This window comes from Cinclus cinclus, chromosome 4 (assembly GCF_963662255.1).
Source record: "Cinclus cinclus chromosome 4, bCinCin1.1, whole genome shotgun sequence".
Lineage (NCBI taxonomy): Eukaryota > Metazoa > Chordata > Aves > Passeriformes > Cinclidae > Cinclus > Cinclus cinclus.
The window spans coordinates 58,664,847-58,688,838 of record NC_085049.1 but is presented as its reverse complement, the minus strand read 5'-3'; the positions used below and the strand labels follow the sequence as shown (position 1 = coordinate 58,688,838).

At 43.9% G+C, this 23,992-nt stretch overlaps 1 protein-coding gene across 1 annotated transcript; it reads right to left on the bottom strand.

Annotated features, from left to right (window-relative positions):
* Window positions 1-4,503: 4,503 nt before the first annotated feature.
* On the bottom strand, window positions 4,504-21,476 carry FAM83F (family with sequence similarity 83 member F). The gene is made up of 5 exons (XM_062491360.1): window positions 20,848-21,476; window positions 17,021-17,188; window positions 10,620-10,741; window positions 9,339-10,051; window positions 4,504-4,568 (listed from the first exon to the last, which is right to left on the bottom strand). The coding sequence occupies exons 1-5, from the start codon at window positions 21,301-21,303 to the stop codon at window positions 4,504-4,506; spliced, it is 1,524 nt and encodes a 507-aa protein (XP_062347344.1). The 5' UTR covers window positions 21,304-21,476.
* Between the last annotated feature and the right edge of the window lie 2,516 nt (window positions 21,477-23,992).

Genomic DNA, 23,992 nt, shown 5'->3' with positions numbered 1-23,992 from the left:
CTTTGTTGGAGACACTCCCTAAAACAGAAAAGGCAGAAAGCCATGGTGGTGCTATTGCTATAAAGAAAGAAGCTCAGGATCCACACAGCCCTGAGATACCCAGGGAAACAAGCATGGATTAGATAGACTCCTCTTGAACAGTGCAAATGCAATTGCTACATGGATTTAAAACGCTGAAAGATGAAGATTTTGTTTATTACAAATACTTTTGTTTAATGTACCTTAATGCACAAAAGTAAAATAGAGGCTAGGTTTATTCTGAAACATGGTCAGGAATTTTAAAACAGGCTTTTGTACACGCAAACAAAGGGAGCATAGGAAACAAGAGCTTGTGAGTTACTTAAATGTCAAGGATTACATTGTACCAGGTAAAACTGAAATGTAGCACAGGAACTCTGTTTCATAAATTAAATGTCATTGTTGATGGGTACAAATTATATAAGAAAGATGGAGAGGAAAACCGAGGTGGCACTTTGTCAGATGCATTTATAGCTGCAGCAAGATACATTTCAGCTGCAAAGTAACAAAAAAAAAAAAAAAAAAAAAAAAAAAACCAAAAAACCAACAAAACAAAACAGAACAAAAAAAAGCTAAAAAAACCCTCTCCTGACAACAAAAAAACCCCCAAACAACTAAAGTGGACATCTGCTGCAGCCTCCTCCAGCAGCAAGAAAGCAGGAATCCATTAGTCTCTCTTAAGGTACTCAAAGCCACAAAACACTGTACTTGTGGAGAATTTAGCTGCCCACATTTCTTTTAGCAAATACCACCAAACATTGACCAAAGAAGTTCACCAGTTACAACAGAAACCTGCTCTAATCCACACAGTAGGTGTTCCTGCCAATAAACAAGAAAAATGCCCCCCACCCAGGAACTGTAGCAGAGAAATTTCAAGTAACACCATGAATCAAAATGTAACACAGTAGAGAGTTTATTTGTTTGACTTAGAAAAGGTCTCCCACATAAAGAACTGGACACATACATATTAAATATAAAAACACATACCAAAAGAAACACAGAAGGCAGGCAGTCAGCCAAGTGGCTCTTTCTGAACCACTCACCATTGCAGGACAGAAGGAGAGAGCTGTGAGCCCCAGCTTCATTACTTTGTCCAAAACCAGGACCACAGCTGTAGGCCCCATGGTGCTCCTCACAGACCAGCCAAAGAGGAAACGAGATCCAGAGGACAAGGATTGTACAGGGTCAGGGTACAGAAGCCAGAGAGAGCTGATCTGGCTCTTTTGAGTAGCAACAGAACAACAACTCCCATCTTTCCCACCCTTTCAGAAGGCTGGTGACTTGGTTACAAGAGGGGCCCTCTTGGGCAAGCAAATGACAGCTTATCTGAAGACTCCCATACCTCCAACCTCTGCTGGCAGACTTCCAACACAATTCCTAAGCACTGCTTTTTGCCCCTGTGACCCCCAGTACCACCAACCACATTTTATCTGGAGAACAAGAGAGGTTCATTTTACAGGTCCCAGCCTCAGGTTTCTAGCACCCATCAAGAACCACTATTAGCAAAAACTAGTCAAAATAAATGTGGTCACCTTACCCAGATTCATTTCTGTTGCCACAGGAGCAGGTAAATAGCCCAAGTTCAGCAGATTTTATCTTCAGGGAAGAACTAGTTCCACCAGAGCCTGAAACCTCCTCTCTGGATCAACAAGGCTGTGTGCCTCCTCAGAGTCATGCTGAGTTTAAGGAGCAGATTTATATCATGCAAAAAAGCAAGTTTGTTCTCTCAAATTAAGTAATTAAGCAGCGCGTGATAAGCCTAAGGAATTCTACTAGCCCCTGGAGTCAAGACATGAGGCTGACTTCCATGGAAAGAATTTGAAAACAAGTGAACATTACCTTTCAGGAACTGGTGCGGCAACAAAGAAAACAAGCAGATGAGAGACTTTCTCTGGAAAGGATATCCTGTTAGTTGACAGGTTAAAGAAAAGAGCTCTGACATCCTCCATAGGGGAGAGAAAGTAAAGCACATTAATGCGTAAGCAAAGAAGGAAAGGAAGGGCAAGTGAAATCAGCCTCTTGGCCTATTTGTGTTTTGCTTCACCAAAGATGAAGCAACAAGAAGATAAAGGACTTCCTGGAAAACCTGACCATATATATCAACACGGTGCTAATTAGTTAATTAACCTATTGCACAATTTAAAAAAATAAATATTTTAAAAGCCTGGGAGGACAAGGAAGCACCAGATGACTGTTCTTATCAGAACAAAAAGTGGAACAACATCAGCCTAATAAATTTATATCTGATCTTTGCTAACAAAGCAAAATAAATTCAAAGAGAAAAAAAAAAGTCTCCTGAATGTCTGGAGAGTAACCAAATTATGGAAAAATCAGACCACTTTTGAGAATCCTGCAAACACAGTGAGTAGCTTTAGGCACATGAGCTATACACATGAAGCAAACAGGATAACTCAGATATGAAGTCACTTCTACATCCAAGTGGTGGTGTCATTTCCAACACCTCTTTTTCTCTCCCATTACCAGAAACAACTTTATGAAACACTGCTCATACTATGAGCTGACAGACCCAGCTGTACAACTACAGCCTGTTCCCAGAATATACAGAATATTATATAGAGCAGCAAGCATTTAACTCATGGAGTGAGGATGAGTATTTTTAAGAGGGCACAATACCTTTGGTACTTTAGCATCTCAAGACATTCTGCAGGGTAAATAGAGTAAAACAGAACTGCTTGTCATTCAAGTTAAATATACTTCAAGGAAAGGCAATTAATCAATCAGTGAATCAATCAATTGCATTTTATCATCAACTACAGACAGCTGTTTGAGTGTAACAACCTGTACTGCAATCTAGCACCTGAAAGAGTTGTTGGGAGTGCATCAGTTGCCTTTGCTGTGAAATTTATTGTGTATCTAAAAACCCAGGTGGTTTCTCTAAACAAAAAGCAAGACAAAAAACCCTGTGTTTTTCTGATGTTTAAATATTTTTTGGCAAGTCACATGTTAGTTTTCAGGTGTCTTGTAATAACTGGGATCTAATTTTTTTAGGTATCACAAGAGGATTTACTTATGACAGCAGGGTATGTAATTTAAATGGCAAGAAAGCAGAGTGAAATGTCAGCCTGCCCACTGCAGAGACAAAACCAATCTGTTTATCCACTCTGTTAGTGAGTAGATCTGGAAAAGGGATAGTGAACAAGAGGACAGAAATGCCAGTCAGATCCCATAGTAGCTTATGAGGAAATCATCAAGGAAACCATTAATGAATGCAGCCTGACAACAGTTCTTTTTCGTACCATGCAATGAATTTAGGCTTTGTTACCACGGAACACTTTGCAGGCCAAAAGCAAAAAAGGATTTTTAGAAAGGGACTAAGTACATTCATTAAGGCCAGGTCCAAACAGAACTGCCAGAAAGCTGAGAAAGTCCATAGACTGCTGGAATGGTGTCAGAGAAAGACCACTGTATATACAATCCTTGTATTTTATGCTTCTGTGATCACCTTTAACAGGCTGCTCTCAGAGGCAGAACAGCAGATCAGATAGCCTTTGGTCTGATTGCACACAATGCCTCTTACGGATCAAAGCTCTCAATTTTAGCACGGTTTGGATTTTGGAAAGGTTAACTTAAGAAAAAACAAGGAACATTTGGAGAGCTTGCATGCCTCCTATGCTTCCTCTTTCAACGCTCAAAGATGTGCTCCTTAATCATTCACTTTCCATGAATGGCAAAAGTATTGCTGAATTAGCAACAATGAGGATTTTGTAACAGACTCTGTGTTATTGCTCCCAGATCCTGCCCAGGCCCCGTATCAGGCATTTCTCCTGACCCAGTCTCAACTGTATGTTAAACATTGCCCTATATTCTGTAATTTCTCTTTACCACATTCTTGCTAAATTACTTTGTTCGACTGCTACATTTATGAAGTGAAACAGTTTTGATACTGCTCTGTTGGCCACTGTTAGCTAAACCCTTCTCCCCAGACCACTCATTTCTGTGTGGGCAAGTGACAACAGGAATCTACAGGAAGAGTCCTTATGGACAAAGGATTGCTCCACTGTCTGTAAACATCCTTATTTCACCCAGAATTTGCCACTTCAATTTGATTCAGCCTTACAGCCAGTCAGATCAATACATTTTTGCAGTGCAATAGAGTAAACAATGCAACACAGTGATTCCTAGTCTGCAGCTAGACAGACCAAAGTAGCAGCACAAGTAAGTAAGAAAATCTCCTGCATTTCTCTGGGCACAGAGCAAGCTCTGAGACCAGTCATCACAGTTGTTTTTATATAGAAAATATGTGTGCACATAGACATATGGACTAATACATTCATCACCAACCCTCATTTAAGGTCTGCTCATCACCCAGTAAATGTGCTTTAGCTGGGGGTGCCAGATGCATCCAGGACCTGCAGTGGTTTTACAGATCACTGCATGAGGATATGGCTGTAGGTTCAAATCAATCAAGAAGTTACTGTTCCAGCTTGTGATTCAGTCTTTAGTTCTCCAGACAATCCTTCCCAATCAAGATAACACACAGGTAGATTGCTTGTTTTTATCACTCATAGCGGAGTTTGGATTCAGGTTACCTGGAATGAAAAGAAGTTAAAGTAGTGTTAATGTTAGGTAAATAAGACCTGGATGAAGTTCAGACTCATGCTCCATTCTCATGTTTTACTATACACCTTGTGTTAGGCCTACATTATTCTGCACTCTCTCATGGCTTGTTTTCTACTGCAGTGAAATGAAGAAACATTAAAGTAAGAGCAAATGCAGAGAATGTTGTAGAGAAAACCACTGGAGAAGTATTTCCAGGCTTGGGCTTGTATCCAGTCCAGCTTCAGCAGCATCATTAGGTCCCAGCTGGCACTGAAAAATATGGTCATGCCCTGGGTAGGAAGTTTTCCAAAGAAAAGGTATGGAAAAAACCCCCAAACCCAAGGTCATCTCAGCCATTTGATACCCACACACATTCTCAGTAGAGGCTTTTTTCACATTTTGTTTCCAACATCTCCAGTGCCAGTGTTTTGAGTACTGCCTTTGCAAGACAAATCCCAAAGTCTCTCACTAAAGTGGCAGAGTACGCTGCCTCCATTTTTTATAATCCTATTTTTTTTTCACTGCTTACTCTATTAATTTTTTCTGCTCCCAGTATCTGTACCTTTGCTTGCACTTCTGTCTGGTCTCCATCATTACAACCAGATGTTGATCTGGATGCTCCAGCATATCTGTTTTAAGCACTGTACAAAAGTGTGTCCAGAGGCTTTTGCAAGCAAGGGAGCTCATCTGTGCTCTGAGCTGAGCAAAGCTTGCATGAGTCTAGCTCAGGGAAACAGGGACTGAGAGGGGCTGCCACATGGCTTGGAATCACTCTGAATACAGGCAGGCCCTGCTCATGTACAGAAGGAAGGTACATGTGCATCTCTCAAGCACTTGGAGCCAGATGCCAGTTCAGAGTGAAAACAGAGAGGGAAAACAGCCACAGGTCATGGTGACATGCTACTGAGAAGTCTCAGCCTTGCCAAGTTTAGGGAGCATTCAACACAAGCACTGCCTCTGAATTGGGCTTCAAGTGAATAAATTTTAACGTCACTCTCTTGCTTGTGGGTATTTGATCAGTGCTGCCCCTACCTGTAGGTGATAGGGAAGAGAAGAGCTCTCTTTTCTCCCCCTCCTTCTCTCCATTTTCTTCCACACTGCATCTTCTTCATGGTCACTTGTGAGGTTGCACTGCAACCTGCCCTCGCTTCTGTGGCAGGTCTGTGTGCTACTGCCTCCTCCCCACAACTCCCTGTGGCATTTCATTCTACCTGTCCCTCTCTGACACATCCTGCATGCTAGTATTATCATTACTCCTATCTCCTCCCCACCCCTCTTTCCTTCCCTGTCTGTATCACATTCAAGACCCTCAGGTTTATTTTGAAAGATGTCTGTGCTTCTCTGCTTAATTTCAACTCCCAGCCCTTTTATTCTTGTCACTTTCTACTCTTGTCTTCTGATCTTTTTCTACATATCCCACTACAGTTAGAGTAAACACCCTCCTTGTATGTAGCCAACAGCAGTTCCCTCTTTCTCTTTAGAAAAGAGGCCGAAAATTCCCGTTGCCACCCTTCCATGGTCTCACTTTGGCTGATTAACACTGGTGATAACTAAGCAGCTATTTCAATGCCATTGCAGTGCCCAGCGTAAATCCCATTTCTTACAGCAAGAAGCACACAAAACTGAAACACAAAATACTTCTACTAAGTGTATGTATTCTGCAACCACCCCTCATGAGGAATGAAGTCAATGCATGGAGCAACTGAGGACAGCAGACCCTCTGAACAAGCCCACTTTGCTTCTCCCAAGGGAGAGCACTAACCAAAAGCTCTGCACCTTCTGAAGGCACGCAGCTTTCAGACTTTTGCAGAGTTTCCCAGAAACTGCGCACAGAAGTCACTGTCTTTGCTGATCACAATCTGCCCAGCTCCAGCTTAAAGTTAAAAAGATTCTGGTCAGGTTCAGAACTGCTTTTGTGCTCCTCAGCGGGCAACAGTGAAATTCAAGGGTTCTGTTAATTTGATCATGTGGTTTGAGAAAGCCTCGTAAGACAATGTAGAGCTTCCATGCCGTGTGCCAGGACAACACCTCAGGGTGTTAATTCAGGTATTAGTTTGGGACATTGCTTACTATCTGCAGCCCTTGTCTTTTCCAGACTCCCAATTCTGACTCGTAGCAATCCTTTTCTAGCCTGTAAATCAGATTTTCAGACTCCATCACAGCACACACTTCCATAATTTCCATTCCCAGTTCAGATTCTCTTAATCACCACTTGCTCCTACAAGAACGAATCTGACCTTTAGCCTGCTTGAATAATGTCTTTCAACTACTCTATGAGCTACTCAGGTGTGGATCTGGTCTCCCCATGCATTTCCAAGGTGGGATGTGTCTCTCTGGTGCTAGAGAATTAACAGTGACTTTGAAGGATGTGTGTGCAGGCAGGCCCATGGGGCTGAAGTGTGCTGTGTAATCTTTACAAAAGGTAAGGGCAGCTATTTCAAACTGTGAAGCTCTGAGTAATTGCATCTTAACCCACCTGCATACCAAGTACCTTCTCCTTCATTTCCACTTCTTACCTCCCTTCTGTCACTCAGAGTATCACAGCACCAGTTTTTACTAGCTTTGCTCAAAGACAACTTAAACTTTTAAAATGAAGTCAACCCTAAAGTTACCCAAGAACAAAGTGCCTCCTATCTTTATACTGGGGCTGGGACTCTATTCCATGGCCGTGCTTAAGAATTTTTTATTAAATCCTTTTCTGTTCCTCATGAGTCTCTATCTAATGTGCCCTCTACCATCTCTGCTAACATGCCACTTTGGGACTATTAGACTAGAGAAGTTTTCTCTCAAGAACAGTGACTTACTCAAAAGCAACACAGAATCCATGATATTCCTCCAGCTTTTCATGACAGCAGATGACCAAAGTCTACTTGCACCTTACTTCAAAAGCTGTGGAGTCTCCTACTGTCACCATGAATAGATCTGGCATTCTCAATTTGGCATAAACCAAAAATACTAGCGAGGACTCACTGGAAAGATTTATCACGTCCGGAAAAGTAGAAGGGGGAGACTTGTGTGCTGGACCTCAGCACCTTCCCTGGACCTGTTCTCAGTTCTTTCTTCCCCTTTATTGAAAGAGTTTTCAGTTTGCAGGAAGTAACAGTGGCAATAAATAAAACCTGAACATAATAGCATGGTAATGCATTTGTGGACTTGGTCTAGACCAAGCATCAGACTGTCTGGCACAGATCCAATGTGTTAGGAGGAACAGGGACATCCCTGCTGCCCTGATGGTGCAATGCCTCAGCAGGGTGCAGTGCCCCACTGTGCCCCAACCAAAGACCTCAACCTCTCATGCCTTAAGCTGGGCCTGATTTCATCAGGATGCTGTGGGAATGCCAGGCTGGCTGCTTTAAAACAGGTGACAGTGAGAATCCCTGATATTGCGAAGTGCTGATGAATCAGAGATGACACGATTCTCTCCTTCTGTCACTAGAGGGTAGTGCAAGCACTCAGGTCTATTCCTGTCAGTGAAAATGCCCATACATCCCCCCACAGGTCCTCACTGATTTTGCTTCTCCTGGCTTTGAAAAATGGGGCCCACCAGCACATAATGTCTGTGCTCAAGACTTACTTGGAGAGAGGACCTCTTTAGACCAGGGTTAACTTCTGCCTCCCCAAATGCAGATTCTAAAATGGATCTACTACAGTCTTAAATAAATTAGTCATGCCTCCTTACAGTTCCTCTCTCTTGTTCCATTTGGCATTTTTGAGTCTGTCCTTTGTTTAACCACAAATATTTTCAGGAATCAATCGTTGTTGACTGTCCCAATACCCTGCTTTTCTTCTTGGTCCCAAGAGAATGTCTTTCCATTTCACATAATGGTAACTGCAAAGGAATTCAGTCTCTCTACATCTGCATTTTGCATTCATAAGAGCACAGAAAGGTCTCTGGCCTGACAAGTGGAGGAGATATTTTCTCCTTGCAATTAGTTTATTTTCCTGATGGTGCAGGATGTGTTGATACCCAACACAGCTCACTGAGAGGAAGACAACCAGGCTGAATAGTCTGAAGATTTACTTCAATATCACAAAAACATGTAAAATGTTGGGGAGTTAGCTATGAACAAATAATCTGTTAGAAATCTTTATCATTTGTGTCTTCAACTCATTAAAGCCTTGGAAGGACTTAATGAAAATACCCATCATCCATTAGCAAAGAGAGAAAAGTTGAGGTCTAGTCATTTACTTCTTTGTAGCTTCTATTTTCATGACCTTCCCCATTTCAGAAGGTGGTAAAAGAGCAAACTAAAAAGACTTACATCCTTTCCTCCACTCCTTGTCCCCTCACCTCAACATAAACATGTTTTCCTCTCTTCTCTACCAAGAATTTGTCACAGAAAATATACCTGCCTAAAGTCTAGTGAGGGAAAGAGGGATTACACTGAAAATCTGTCTGTGGCCTGTGAGCCACTACAATAGAGAACATAGTGCTGCTGTTTATTGGGCAAATGCACTTCATGAATTGAGCACTGTTTTACACAAGGCAATGTTCACCTTTCTCTCCCTTTGCTGCTCAAAAGTATGAGAAACATCCACATGAGAAGTACCAACTTAACAGTAAGACTGCCATTAAATTGCTTTCAAATTAAATTGCCTGTATCTTTTGATACAGCTTCTACCCTTTGATCTCGCTCATTTTGATTCAGAGGAAATAAGAAGATCTACTCACAAGTGCCTGTAGTGGGTATGCCTGCATCAGTCAGCCAAGCCCAGAACAAGGGACACAGAAAACAGAGTGTGCTAGTAAAAGGTTTTACCTGAGTTGCCTCCAGTGCTCCGAACACTGGCATGGCCAATGCTGAGCCTCTCATATTCCAGTTTCATGTTCCCAAGGTCTTCTCCTGAATGTCCTTCACTCGCAAAAGAATTGGCCTCAATGCTTGAGCCTGGAGACCGCTTGGCCTTGCGACTGAAAAGCCCACTGGCAAACCGTTTTCCTTGCTTTGCACTGGTCTGTGCATCTTCTTTCTTTATGTCACGAATAGACTCTCTGGATTTGGATTTGTTTTTCAGGTCCATGTGGAGCCGAGACAACAGTTTCTGGGGGCTCCGATTCAGCTTGTTCAAGTTCTCCAGAGGTGGATCTATTTCTGGGTACACTTGCTCCAATGTGACTAAGTCATTCAGGAACTGATTTAACCGTTTCTTTGACTCACTTGTTTCCTCCTTTTCCATGTTTCCGTGATTGTCTTGCCTGTGCCGTGAAGCCCAGAGCATCATATCACCACGGGTTGCCCCTGCTACTAAGCCATACTTTGGGTTAATGAACTTCCGAGCCACGGTGGAGGAACGAAAGCCTGGCTTCCCAATTCCAAGGAGGAATGGGTTAGCAATATCCAGTTCCTTGTATAAATTAACTTCCTCTGAGATGGCGTAGAGCTCACGGAACTCAATGTCAAACATCTCCACGTGTTGTCCTGTCAAGACTAGCAGGATGTTTCTGTCAATGTGGGATGAAGTCCACGTGAAGCTAAGAGGAGAAAACAGAACTGACATTAGATTTTGGGGTGTGTAATTGACCCAGCCCACCTAACAAAACCTAAGACACTACAGGGGAGTATGTAGCATTGTGCCATTTGCCCCTATATCCTTGGCCAGCTGGCCCCCAATAGATACCTGACGTTATTGTTCTTCTTTAGACATGTGGACCAGATTTAGGAGAAAAGGCCCTGACACTCTGAAGGAGAGTTTAACCTTTTAAAAAAGCAGCACTGCATCGACAGGAAGAGTCTTGGGACTGAAAACCTCACTGAAGAGGACCCCGTACAGGAACTGGTGGGGAGTCCTTGCAGACCCCTTCCTGATGAAGTGTGGAACTCTCTCTGGCCCTCTGAAATGGTCTGCCAGCATGGGTATGTTCCATTCTCTGAGAAGGACTCTATGCCACTGTATCTGTTGTCCCACACCAGTTTGTACAGATGACACACAGATTACACAAGCTAGAATAAAAGGGGGGTGACATGTGAAGAAAACTCTCAAGCAAGGTCATAACCATTCTTTAAATACATGCCTTAATGCCTTAAGCAAGAGTAACCCACCTGTATGATCCAGTGGCCACCTTTTCACCATCCACCATCAGGAATCGGGATGCCAGCGTGCCTCTGATCTTCCCTGATGGCATATAGAACCCAACTCCTGTCACAGAGCGGATGCGGATATTCTAACAGGGAGGCGAAAAGACAAAATGTCACAATAAATAGGGCAGAAAATCAGATAATTGCCAGCTCCAAGTCTTAAGATGTCACTTACATTTTCTCACTACTTCTGGGACTACAGCGCATTTTGTATCAGCCACCAGAAGGGTTGCAAAAGTAAAGCATGGTGCTGTAAGTCCTGTTGTCAACCCCTGTCTACACAGGTCATTCTTCTCCATCAGTTTATATCTGTCCAAGGGGTCAGCATCATCAAAACCCTGCCTGCTGTCTTCAGCTATTCACTTCAGCCACTGGCAAGACAATGCTATCAGGTAAATGCCTCTACTAATGTCCTGAACAGATCAGCAAAAAAGAATTTCTGAAGACAAGAAAGGAAAATCTTTTCATAAAATGAATGGAAGCAGTTAGAAAAAGAATACATTTTGCCAAACCTCACATCTCACGCCCTTTGGTCAGCAAACCTACAAGTAATGAAACAAAGCACTACCAGACACAGAAAAACCACAAAGTTAAGGTTAGATGATTTTCAACAACAGATGTATGCCTGTGTATACTATAAGGATATATTTGCACATTGGACTGAGGGTTATTCTGCTCATGGGTCCTGGCTGCACAAGGCTTAACTACCAAAGTGCCTAACATGAAACGCTCCCCCTCCCATCCCCCCAAGCCCAAAATCATTGAATGTCAGTATAAATTTGGAGCAAATTATCTTGTAACTCTGACATACAAATCTAGACCATTTTCTTCATTGCACTATTTTTTAATGTAAGGATTCCTTAAGGATGAAAAGCTAAAAGGACTGTGAACAGGAGTCATAAATCCAGGACTGGGAGTCATATAGTCCCAGGAGTAACTGCAGTTCTGATACTATTCCCTGTGATGTTCTGAGAAAGTCAATTCACTTTTGTTTCATTCTTCCCCATCTGCAGAGCAGAAGAATCAGGAGGATTTGGCTAATGCTAGCACAGACTCAGATCCTACAAAGAGTTAAGTCCTATTACTGTACACCTCACCGACAGCTCAAATATTGATAGGCTACAGAAATCAGCATGCAGGAATGAGTGATTATAAGAATGCAGATTTCTTTCAAAATCTGTTTTTCTGAATAAAACTCCTACCTTTTGAATCCGCTCCTATTCCCCCCACTAAAACATAGCAATAGAAACACAAATTCTGACTAACAGTAACTGATGATAGTACTGTTTTGCATTCAGCTGTTGCTTGATCTGTCTGGAGTCCTGTGTGGGCATTAGCTAATTAATGCTCCCAACACTGCTGAAAGTATTATTATCCTGTTTTAAAGATGAGGAGCCTAAGACAGAAAAAGATGAAGTGGCTTGCCCAAGGCCTAGCAGTGAGTCATATGTATGGGATGCTGAAGGCAGGTTGGGTAGAGCACAGGAGAAAGGGTGTCCTTTCCAGTAGTTAAAATAATATTTGAATTTGGCTGGCTAATCACCTGAAATGACTTTTTTTCCTTGCTGGTTAGCTGGATGTGGGATTTGCCAAACCACTGATATACTGACTACACAAAACAAGAAGTCAGTCAACAGCTCTGACGTGGTATGTATTCCTGTGAATCAAGAAGTATCAGCCTGTATGAGCAGAAAGTTTCCCAGCATATAACAAGTGTGGATCTCATTGTGTTTGTCTGTTCTATCACCTTCTTTTGGTGGAAAGAAAGCACACTTGAATTTCTGCAGTAACTGAGCTGTATGTAAAACTTAGAAAGGCACAGAGGGGATAGAATTGAACAGATCAGCGCATAAACCTTCTTGAATAAAACAGGTACAGGAGTGCATTAATACATCTTGAAATGCAGGAAACAAGCACAAAGTCATATAAACATCAAGCCACTTAGCAGGCTATTTGTATAATATTTTCTGCCTTGAAGGATCTTGGAACATTTGTAGACTGCTAAGTCAAGTTGTACAGAGGAAGAACAACCCTGGGTTCACATACCGAAGACTGCACAATAACAAAAGAGGAAAGACAAATATAAATGAGATGAGATTGAAGGCATTTTCAGAGGGCACTAGAGTTACAGCAGTAACAAATATTTTGAGCAGAGGACCAGTTAGCGTACCAGATAGAAGTGACACCTCCAGATCTGTATTGCTGCAGAAGCCTGCTTAAGGTTAGTTTTGTCATACCCTGGCTTACGGGATATGCAGTCTGCATTAAATTTCCATGTTTCCTTTCCACAGACTTGCACCACTCCTCATCACAAGCAATGACTAACATCTCCCTGGCTACAACCTAATATGACTGGTAACAGTCAAGCCTGACAGAGTGTCCTAATACAAATAGCAAGGAATTGGTCTTCCTTGCTGTGTGACACACTTAAGCCTCACTCTGAATCCACAGAAAGCTAAATTAGACGCAATTTAGAAAGTCAGTAATGCTGTGGCTGACTTGACTGACCTAGGCTGTAGTGCTTACAAACTGGGGCTCACTAGGGGGGATACACAAGACAGACCCTAAAGGGAGGTGTAACTATTTCCACCAGAGAATCCTATGTATACCTTCCCTCTTACAACTGGGGGATTCTCTGTTTGTGCTGGACAGTTTTGGAAAAGTCATGGTTATTGACAAAATAGTGCAACTTGCAAGTATTCAGGTAGAACAGGATGGATTGCAGCTAGCTGGGACATGGCCTGCCAAGATCATTACTGAGTATTATCCATGTCTGTACAAAAAGAAAGCCATGCAAGCACCCATTTTCAGAAGGTCACAGACAGTTTAGAAGAATACTCTAGACCATTAAAAAACCAACAGCACTGCTTCACATCACATTCTGCTCCTCCCTCATCTCAGTGACAAAAAACAAAATACTGAAATGAAATTCCAAAAGTTTCTTAGGCATAAGCTTTTTAGACTTTCTGAAGTGAAAGGAGAAACTCCTTACATGTTGGGAAAATGAATGTAAAAATTAATGTGAAGGTGAACTTCCTGCAGATAAGTCATTCACTGGGCTTGCTTGGAACTCTAGAAGAATTCTCTGCCTTTGGGCAGGAGTATCTGTTACTGTGGTCTGGGTTAACAGAAGCATGAGGACAAAAAACTGGTGGGAACATTCACCCTCAGGTCCTGAAAAAAGAGGAATTTCTGAGGGGCTATGAATTTTGTGTCTATGAAAAGTGTGATTCACTATGATCTCCGAAGAACACTCGTGTCAAACATAACAGAAGTCTGACAAACCATGTCCTGTAGGCTCAGGAAGCCATAAGACTCACACACACAGCACAGGCTCCTATGAACAACCCATGAACATTGTGATGATTGAATTTAAATACGTTTCTGGTGAACTCTGGCCTTCAGACAAAAATTGAGGTTTTCTCATTTCATGCTTGGAGCTGGTTAAGAATTTTTATTCTTTGCAGGGTGAGGTACTGTCTTCCTACAGCAGTTTCCCTCCCATGAGACTGTCAGCAGATCATGATACCTTGCCATCTCTACAAAAATAATACAATAGCCAGGAATTTTGTGAAAATGTCCATCGCTGTACATAGACAAAGCACAAAACCCAGTGTTAACAGTAAATCTCCCTTTATTAGGACTGTTGAAGTATTCACTTTGTGTTGGATGAACAAGGCAATGGGACCAAAAGGGCAGCAAACACAGAACAAAATGAGTGTCTGGTGGTGACAGAAGAACAGAATAAACATTGTGACCCTGCAGTTCGTGGTAGTGCATCATCTCTCTCCCCCTGGGATCAGAACTTGCCTCTAAACCTTAAAGTTATATCTCATGTGGCTCCAACTTTCCTTGGAGAAAAAAAGCCATCCTCTGTACCTTGCACAAGCATTCCAAAGGAAAGGTGAGCAGAAGGGCAGGAAAGAAGAGTATGCAATTCCTTTGCTGGCAAACTACACCTGGTGAAAACTGGTGAAAACCTTCTAGAATAAAGCAAAATGGTAATTCAAAAAAGAGATAATATTTTCCCTGTTGCTAAAAATCTGTAGAAGAAACTCAGACATCAAAGCAGATGTCAGGACTGGTAGATAAGAAATGGGTGAAAATGGTAGACCTTACTCAGCAATTTCAGCGTCCTCTGTGATCAAACAATGCAGGACAAAATATTCTAGCTGAACAAGACAGGAGGCCCAGCTTGCTTTCTTGCTTTAAATCTGGATCTTCAATCCTTGGTACATCACATCAAAGAGGAAGGGCTCGGGGGAGTCCTCAAGGGGAAACCTTAACCTTGCTGGAGCTTCCTTGGGTATCCAAAGCCTGTTGTCAGGGAAATCCCTACATGTGGTTTCTGCCACACTGACCCAAGCAGCAGCATAGGCACGTCCAAGGCAGCTGTGGGTGGGATACTAAGAGAACAGCTTCCTTGAGAGGCAAATTACTTGTTTCCCCATTCCATGAAGAATCTCCCCAGTCATTCCACAGAACCTTATACACGAATTAACTGCATTGACCTTAGAAAGACTAACAAGAACCAAAACCATACTGGAAAAGACAAATAACAACCTTCAGGGGAATTTAAGGTCCAGTATGAGATACCCGGGAAAAGAGGGGAAAAATTTGAAGGACAGCAATCTGTGGGCTGAAGCTCCACAGAATAGTGAACAATCAGGTGAATAGATGCTAAAAATTTCTTCTCAGTGGACTTCCTTCAACTCAGATTGTACTATTTTTAGCTGAAGAAGTCTAAAGAAAAATATAGCATGGGTTACCATGAAAGAAGGGAATCACAGAAGGGACACGGGAAAGTTTTTTCCTTCTCTCGATTGCATCAGTTCAAACCTGCACCTCCTTGGAGAGAGCCATACAACTAGACTGCTGCAGGACCTAGGCACTGCTGTAGCACATCACTGATCACTGGTTTAGGAGTGTCAAGTCTGAGTAGATACCTGTGGAGAAGAGTAAGAGGAAGAGCAGAAGGGGACCCTTACTGTTTAGAGACAGAAAAGACAGACTGAAAGGAACTCACCTCTCCAACAGCAACACAGCTCTTTCTAAAATGCCAAGATATCTTTTCATTTACTCTGTCCAGGAGTTAAAATATTATAGTAATGATAACATCATTCCTGTACATGATGACACAGTGAGAAAAGTACTGGGAAACCAGTACCAGAGCAAATGGAACTACTGCAGTGATTTCACAGTTATGTACCAGAGAGACACAATCCTAGGACACACAGTACCCCTGGCACTTGAAACACGTCTGTTATAATGAGGTCTGTGTCTTACTTTCAAAGGCACCAGGGGGAAGGAACTCCCACCACTGTTTTGGAGAAAGATAAGAAAACTTCTCAGCTGGATGTCTTTTTTAAATGAAACTCAGAGCAGAGTGGTAGTTCACAGGAACACTGTTCAGATATATGCAGGTAATTTTCATCCAGATTTAAGATAGTTCTCCTAAAATGATTAATATGAGACTATAATCTTCAGAGCTTCTTGAGTTTTGGTTGTGTTTTGTTTTTTTTTTTAACTATTAATTAAGTGTTTATGGAAAATCCACCGCTTCTCCAAGCAAAAAGCACTCTTCCCCTTGCCACTGCTCAGAACAGTTGGATCTCAAAGAGGGGTGAGTCTTGCATCCCATAGGCTGTTTCCAACCCAGCAACTTTTTTCAGTATTCACAACAAGTTTGTAGTAGCAACAGTGACAAAAAGATGGGGGAAAAAGGAAGGAATACAATACTAACAAGAAACACAAGAAGGATTTCAGTCTGTATGTAATGGAGTGAGATCCCTCTGAGGCTGCTTCTGCCAACCAAGCTAAACTGACTACTCTGCTGTGCTGCATGCACTGTATGAAGGCACACTCTGGTATGGGACCAGGCAGCAGCTGTGACACTCAATCCCCTAAATGCTTCTGCAGAGGAGGACTACAAACTCATCTACTCCCAGGTGATTACTACTGGACAGGGAAGTATTTATTTCACAGACTATATGCGTCCTGTAAGAGGGATCTATGCAAACAACTCAAAGAGCTACTTGGGACTCTAGCTGGAATCCTCATACAGACGACTTACAGGAATTTTCTTGGATAATTTTCTCCCCAAACAGGAATTTTTAGATCACAAGAGACAAGAAACTACACAGATCCCGGTCTTGGGTGAAAGGCAAACATAATTCCAAATCTTCCCTTTTTCTTTCCTTCTGTATAATCAAGCCACTCTGCTATCCCTCTGTGTTCCATCAACCCTAAGTGCTGTGGCATGACTTGTAAGGAGGAAGAGATGTCTTTGCCAGTCCAAGAAAGTTCCAAGATTCATTACAACTATTAACCTGCAGGAGACAGTAGTTCAGTACTGAATATCTTACCCGGATCTGCAAGTCATTGAGGTCAAGGCATCTGCACATTTCCAGGAAGAGCTTCACACCCTCCTCATCTAGGATTATATAGACTGGGATCCAGCGTTTATACGCTGCATCAACAATATCGCGGAAGATGTCCCGGTCCGTAAATACATCCATGACCACTGCAATAATCTGGAAACAAGAAGATGGTAGACAGACAACTGAATAAATATTAGGAACTGAAAGGAAGGCCCATCCCACTGGTGCAAAATAAAGGAGAGCACTGATAGCAGATAATGGAGGAAAAGCCTATAGGGAGACAAAAGTACAGGTATGTACATGCCCAAGCACTACCAATAATTGTAATTTTCTGGGTTAGCTGCTGCATTTTGGAAGGAACTTAGTAAACGTCTATGAGAGTTCTCCTTCCTCCAGATGAAAATGACTTATTTTAGTAGCCTGAGGAAAGCCAAAGCCAAATACCCAGTTTTTCAACTGCACTGAGAAACTTTCATTGTCTCTGTAAGGATTCACTTAAATGAAGAAGAATACTGAAACAGATTGAAAAAAAAATACTGAAAACACAACTTTAACACTTAACCTGAAGGTGTCTAATGGAAGAATAAATGTGCAGAGGAATCAGGGCCTGCATCCTCAGCCATGATGCATAGTGTAGACAACAAGAATTCTATTTTCCTTTTTTTTCCCCAACCCCTGTGAAAAGTCTGCTCTCAGGGCTGGCTTCCCAAGGAATGATTTATAGAGCTTGAACATAAACACCTCATATTTCTCAGGAAGGGACTGGAGTGTATTCAAGATTCGGAGGCAAAATGATCATTCCCTGTACTGTTTTTCTGGTATAAAACTAATCCTTCTTTCCAGGCATAGATTTTTACATAAAAAAAAAGGTTTCACTGACGTGAGAGACAAGCCTGAACATTTATAGAATGAGTAACAACAAAACCAAGAAGGTTATGGGTAAGTGTAACGCTGATCTTACAGAAAGAGAGAGAAAGACAAAACATGTATCTCTTACACCATTAGAAATACCAATTAAGTTTTCTGCCTGAGTTATTCTTTGCAACATTTTAAAGGTTATCAGTGGAGGAAACCACTGTTTTTCTAGTCCCTCTGCATAACATCAGCGTGCCAGGTCAGAGCTGCCATACTGACAGTATGCTGGGAATAGAGTTGTCTAAATTTTAATTTCCCAGGTGCTGGGAACCACAGTAATAAGCCCATCTGGGCTGAGGGATGGCATATACAGGTGTGAATGGAGCTAAATACTGAATCACACAGTAGGATTTTCTTCACTTGATGCTTGGAAGAGGTGCAGCTCTCTTGCAAGAGCCCCTAAGGAAGGGGGAATAATTCTCCCCAGAGACCTCTTTCCTGTGAAAAATGCCCTTGAACAAATGGCTTTTGGGAAGGCGATGCCACAGCAAACATCCCCCACTGCATCTGCTGAATCTCTGCTGAGTGTCTGCTTGTAGAGCCAACAACAACCAACACATCTGCTCTGTCAGGCTCCTTCTGTCAACAGTGCTTACACCAGCTTCCCTTTGTTAGAGAATGAAAAAAGAGCTGACATTGTATTAATACTCATCATTAACATGAAAGTTCCTGATACAGGTGAACTGCGCTGGAGCCATACTAGGTCCCACAGTAACTTCGACTAGGCAGGATTTCAGGACCTGCCTTGGCTCTCCCTTCCCAGCAGGATGCAGGGAATGTTACCAGAACCTCTGAAAATCAAAATACAGTGAACTTGTGCCACTTTCTTTCTGAACAACTCCATATATGGGCAAATCATAATTAAAGGCATGAACAGTTTATGCATTAACTCAGGCCTGTTACTCTCCCTCTCCCCACACACACAGTGGTATAGATGAGCTATTTAGGAAAAAGGATGCTAAATAATATTCTTTTGAAGTAAGAGCATCCACATAGGGAATAGATAGCAGAAGCACAAACTTCTTTTCTCTCCATCCCCTCCATTTGTAACGAGAGTAATGACTGCAGAAATTACAGCCCATCCTGGACAAACCATTAATTGTCAGTACTGGCTCAGCAATGTGAAGGGATGGTTCCCTCCAGGCTGTGGGGCCCTGGGTTAGTTTAGGCTTCTTTCCAAGACAGAGGACCATTGAGAACAGCAGTCAAAACTTCCCATGGGCAACGCCTGTTGTTGTGTTTGCCATCTCAAATCCCTGTCACAGCTGGTGATCTGTCAAGAACACCTAGGAGTTCTCAAGAACAGCAAGTCAGAGCATGAGTGTCTACCCCTGCAAGAGGTTTTCCCCATTTCTCTTCCTATCCTATGGATAATAAGCTTATCTGTAGGGCCCATAGGTGTGCCTAGCTCTTCACAGGAATCTTAAGATTGGCAAGTTAACGCTTGCTAATCTCATTGCAGCAAGGTATCTTAATTAACATATCTTTGTAAAATACAAATGATAAGCCACCCACAGACATGCGCCGCATATTACCAGTGTCTGTTTAGACCCCCCCTCAGAAAAAACAAACCCCCTCTCACATTTGCTGATAAAAAAGCTGCTACCTGCAGACTTTTTTTTTTTTTTCCCGAGGGCCAGCTCAGCTTAACACAATAGGCATAGTTATCTATGAAAAGGACCATTAAACACTCAAATGGCTGTTAAACATGAAACCGGCTTCGGGCTGGGAGGGGCACAGTTTGTCCAGTCAGTGAAAAAATAAAAATCTACAAATGAATTAATTATTTCTAGGTGCCAGGCACAGCTGTTGAAAGAAACAAACTTGCCCAGTTCTTGAACAGTCTGTAGAAGCCTTTGTGGCAGTGCAAAGAGGAGGTGAAGAAGTTGCACTACATCGGAGTGTAAGGATTTTACAGCTTCTGCCTTCTAAGTGACTGATCACACCAGTCACTGAACACAATTACAGGGTGTGCACATTTTCTGAGAGCAGGGAGCTGAGAAGATCACCCACCAGATTAATGCCTCTCTGGAAAGTTTTCTGTGTTTCCCGGCAGATTCGGTTTGAACAAGTCTGCAAAAGTTGTGCATATAGAGCGTGCTGGCAGAGGGGAACAGGTGGAGGAAGAAACGACTGCTGAATTTTAAAGCAGAAAAAACCCGAAAGCTGCAAAACTAAGCGCAGGAATGAAGCTTCTTACACTGGTCTCCCCTTTACCCAAGGGGTGTGTCAGCTCTGACGGGGATGTTTTCCGGGGTGGTCTTCCCCGGGAACTTCACCCACATCCGGGGTGGGTGACGAAAAACCTCGTGATTGCCCTCGCCTGTCCAAAGCCAGCTCTTGTAGCATCGTGGCTGGTTTGCTTCCTTGCCAGAGGTGCTCTGTCACCACCAGCAGTCATTTCCAGGGAAAGAAATGGGAGGAGCAGCCGCATATTGTCTGCACTTCGGCTACTTGCAGTTCAGGCTGGACGGTGTTGAGACCACAAAAAATAAACCCCAAAACCACCATCCCATAAAGGAACACGCTGCCCTGTCTTTAACTAGGGATACCTGCACACACCAGGTAGGGGTGGCTGTATCAGCATCATGACCTGTCTTCCTCTGAACCCCGGAATGAGGCTGGGACAGGACAAAGCGAACCACGGGTACAGAACCCTCAATGAGGGGAACCCTCAATGCGGAAGGGGAGCGCAGAGGTTTAACCCCATCGCAGGCATCAGCTCTGGCAAAGCGTAACACGGCTGGCAACAAGGCGCAGGGAAAGCCCTTCCTGGTGGGAACCGACCACCGCACCGCCAGCTCGCTCCTGCTTCGGAGCGAGGGCAGCCCGGCCGCCTTCCACCCCACGGCCCGAGCCAGCCCCTCAGGGCAGGCCCGTGCAGGGCCGGGCCGTACCTTCTGCGCCTGCTGGATCATCTCCCGCACCACCTCCTTCAGGTGCGGCGCGCTCTCCTCTTTGCGCGGGTGCGTGAAGAGGGACACCCGGCTGATGCCGCGGTAGAAGGTCTTGTCGGTCCAACCCAAATCCAGCGCGGGCACCTCGGTGTCCGAGCACTCGGGCCAGTAGGCCAGCGACAGCGTCTCTCCGCCGGGCCCCCGCGCCACCTTGCCGCCCTCCCGGGGGTCGTCGTAGCCCCGCCAGCCGGCCCGCAGGTCCTGCAGCTCCCGGCCGGAGAGGAAATCGCGGAGCCGCTCCTTCCTCAGCGCCTCCCGGTACGCGGCCTCGCCGCGGGTCACCAGCGCCTCCAGGGCTCGGCGCTGCTCCTCGCTGTAGTAGAAGCGGGCCTGGTCTTCTGTCACCTTCTCGTTGACGTGCAGCTCGTCCAGCAGGAGCACCTGGGACTCCGCCATGCCGCCGGCACCCCCAGCGCAGCGCCGGCCAGGAGCGAGGGCTGGAGGCTGCGGCGGGAGGGTGAGGCACGGCCGGGACCGCCTCACCTGGCCTGCCCGAGCCCGCCCCGACGGGTGGGGCGGCCGCTCCCCCGGGCCCTGGGGACACGGCTGTCCCCAGAGCCCTGCCCCTCTCCCAGAGCCCCGCGCGACCCCCGGGAACACGAGTCGCGGGGAGAACAGTTTCTGCGGAAAGGTCAACAACCTGAGCTGAGAGATGCGGGATGCGATGTAACATAAAGGGAAGAGGCTGGTCGTGTGGCGGCCTAAACCGGCTTCGAGGGATGTGGCTTAGAAATCTTCAACTCGTGAAATTGTATCCTAGGAGTGAACTTGGTGCTTTGAAATGGGAAAACCTCTGAGGGGAGACCCTCACCCATGGAACGCATGAATTTGGAATACCCTGTGCCTTTAAACTGAGGTGGGGAAAGAGAAGGCAGTAGTAGCTAGCTGAGCCAGGTGGTGATGTAGATTCATTATGCAAATGTTGCCTGAATAGGACTGTATAAATACGCTTGCATATGTATACACTGTGTACATGTGTGTATAAATACGCTTCATAGCTTTGTGGATTTACCACTTCGCACCCATCTCTGCGCAGACATGAAATAAAATCGAGTATCTCAACTCTGTGTGTGGATCAGCTTCCCCACTGGGTGAAAGAACCCAGACTTGGGACAACACCCTGGCATGGCTGACACTAGCGTCCCATCTGCAGTGCTTGAGGAGAACCAGACCTGGGCCCTGGGTGTGTTTTGGGGTGCAAACACAAAAGTCTATTTAAGACTTTTTGCCCCTCCTTTTTCAGACAAAGAGGAAGACAACTTGGGCCAGGGAGGTGAGCAGAGCAGCATGGTGGCTGCTGTTGCTGTTGACTGCAGTGACCTGGTAGCCGGCCCTCTCTGAATCCTCTGGCAGCTCAGCGACTCCAGAAAAGCAGGCAGGGTGGGGTACCCATCTTACAGAGGGGAAGATGACAGAGTGAAGTGCCAGAGGCCACCCAGCAGGCTGGTGTCAGAGCTGGGAGTGAAACAGCCCTGCTTCCAGTCTCTGGCTTGGACCACGAATAAATACCCACATGCATCCCACCAGAGAGACTGGGGGTTGTAATGTTAAATTACGATTTTTGCGAGATGGGTGATCATTGCTAAGGGCCCTAATCAAGATTCTGGTCCCACTGTGGATTGCATGCATAAAAAGCAGTGCTTCCCCACTGCAGCCCAGGGACAGAGCTGGCAGGGAATGAGCAAGGAAACAAGGATCAAGTCAAAGGCAGTGGTGAAATACAAACATTCAGAGGCATTTGCAGTGCTTTACATCTGTGATTAGCCCTAAGTGCTCACATGCAGAAAAAGCTATAGGGGACAGATCTTCTGAAGCTGCTCTTTGTTTCCTCTAAGAAATCACCTGCCCTCAGCGTGAGTTAGTTTAAATAAATAAGGACCAGGTGCACCACCACAGCTCATCTTGTGCTGTTCCTCTCCTTTAGGTAAAAGATACTTTTAGTATTCCAGACTGTCTTCAGTAGCTTTTCCTAGCATGAAGTTCACTTAAAATTTGAAATTACACTTTGCAAAGGTCTACTCCTCTGCCTATCAAGTCTCCTTTAAAAATTGATTTCCATGTAAGTTCTTTTAGCCTTTTTTTATAATAGAAATGAGACTTACATGGTCATAGTGTCTGTGCCTGTCTGTCCATGTCTCTAATAAACTTTTGAGCCCACTGTCTGATTTCAAACAAGTTTGACAGAAGTGTAATTACATCTCTAGATATTTGTGAAAAATAGCAGGCCTGATAGCAAAAAGAGACTCTATCACAGTCCCTGACAGTCAAAGTTACAATGTGGGTTCATGCCTTATTAGATTTCAGATATTCCATAAAATTGAGAATGCTAATAAGTGCCTGATCTGTAGGAAGAGCTTCAAATTATTTTTTTTTGCCATCTTAGATGACATGGTCAATCAACCACCATAAGCAAGTATACAGGAGATGTGACTTTCTCAGTTCCAGTGCTCACTAAATTACTTGTTGGTTGCATTTTTTTTTTATTCTGTACCAGAGGCTGCCATCATCTGTGCTGTTTCATGTGGGGCTAAATAAAATCTCTTTAATCCTGGATGCTTAGTTCATTTGTAGCTGCACAATGTAGTCTTTTGTGTTCACTTGAGGCTCCCACATGAAAGCAACACTAGGTTCACAAATATATATACAGTTTTGTATTTAAAAGCAAGCAAGTATTTCCCACATCCAAGTAAAGGCAGCAGAGATTATTTTCACTTTGTTGTGATGAAATGTTTAGCCCCCACCTCTCACACCAAAAGACAAAATATTGTCTCTGTGTTGATATGATAAATAGGGGCGAGGAGCTTTGCAGAAGCTGAGAGAGACCTCTTTCCAAAGCAAGCACATGTCTTCTCTCACTCCCCTTCCCCATTCTCACATCAGTACATTACAACCAAGTCTTTTCCCATTCTGGAGTTTTTATAAGGTTGGACGATTCAGTTCCTTTTGATTTCCCCCAACCCTGCAGCTGACAGCCTCACCTCAGAGGAGTAAAAAGGGCTGTGCAAACAAACTTCCCTCTCTGCCACAGAGCCAATCCAACCCTTCAGGATGGGAGAAGAAGAAACTTGGCAGGCAGGGTGGGGGA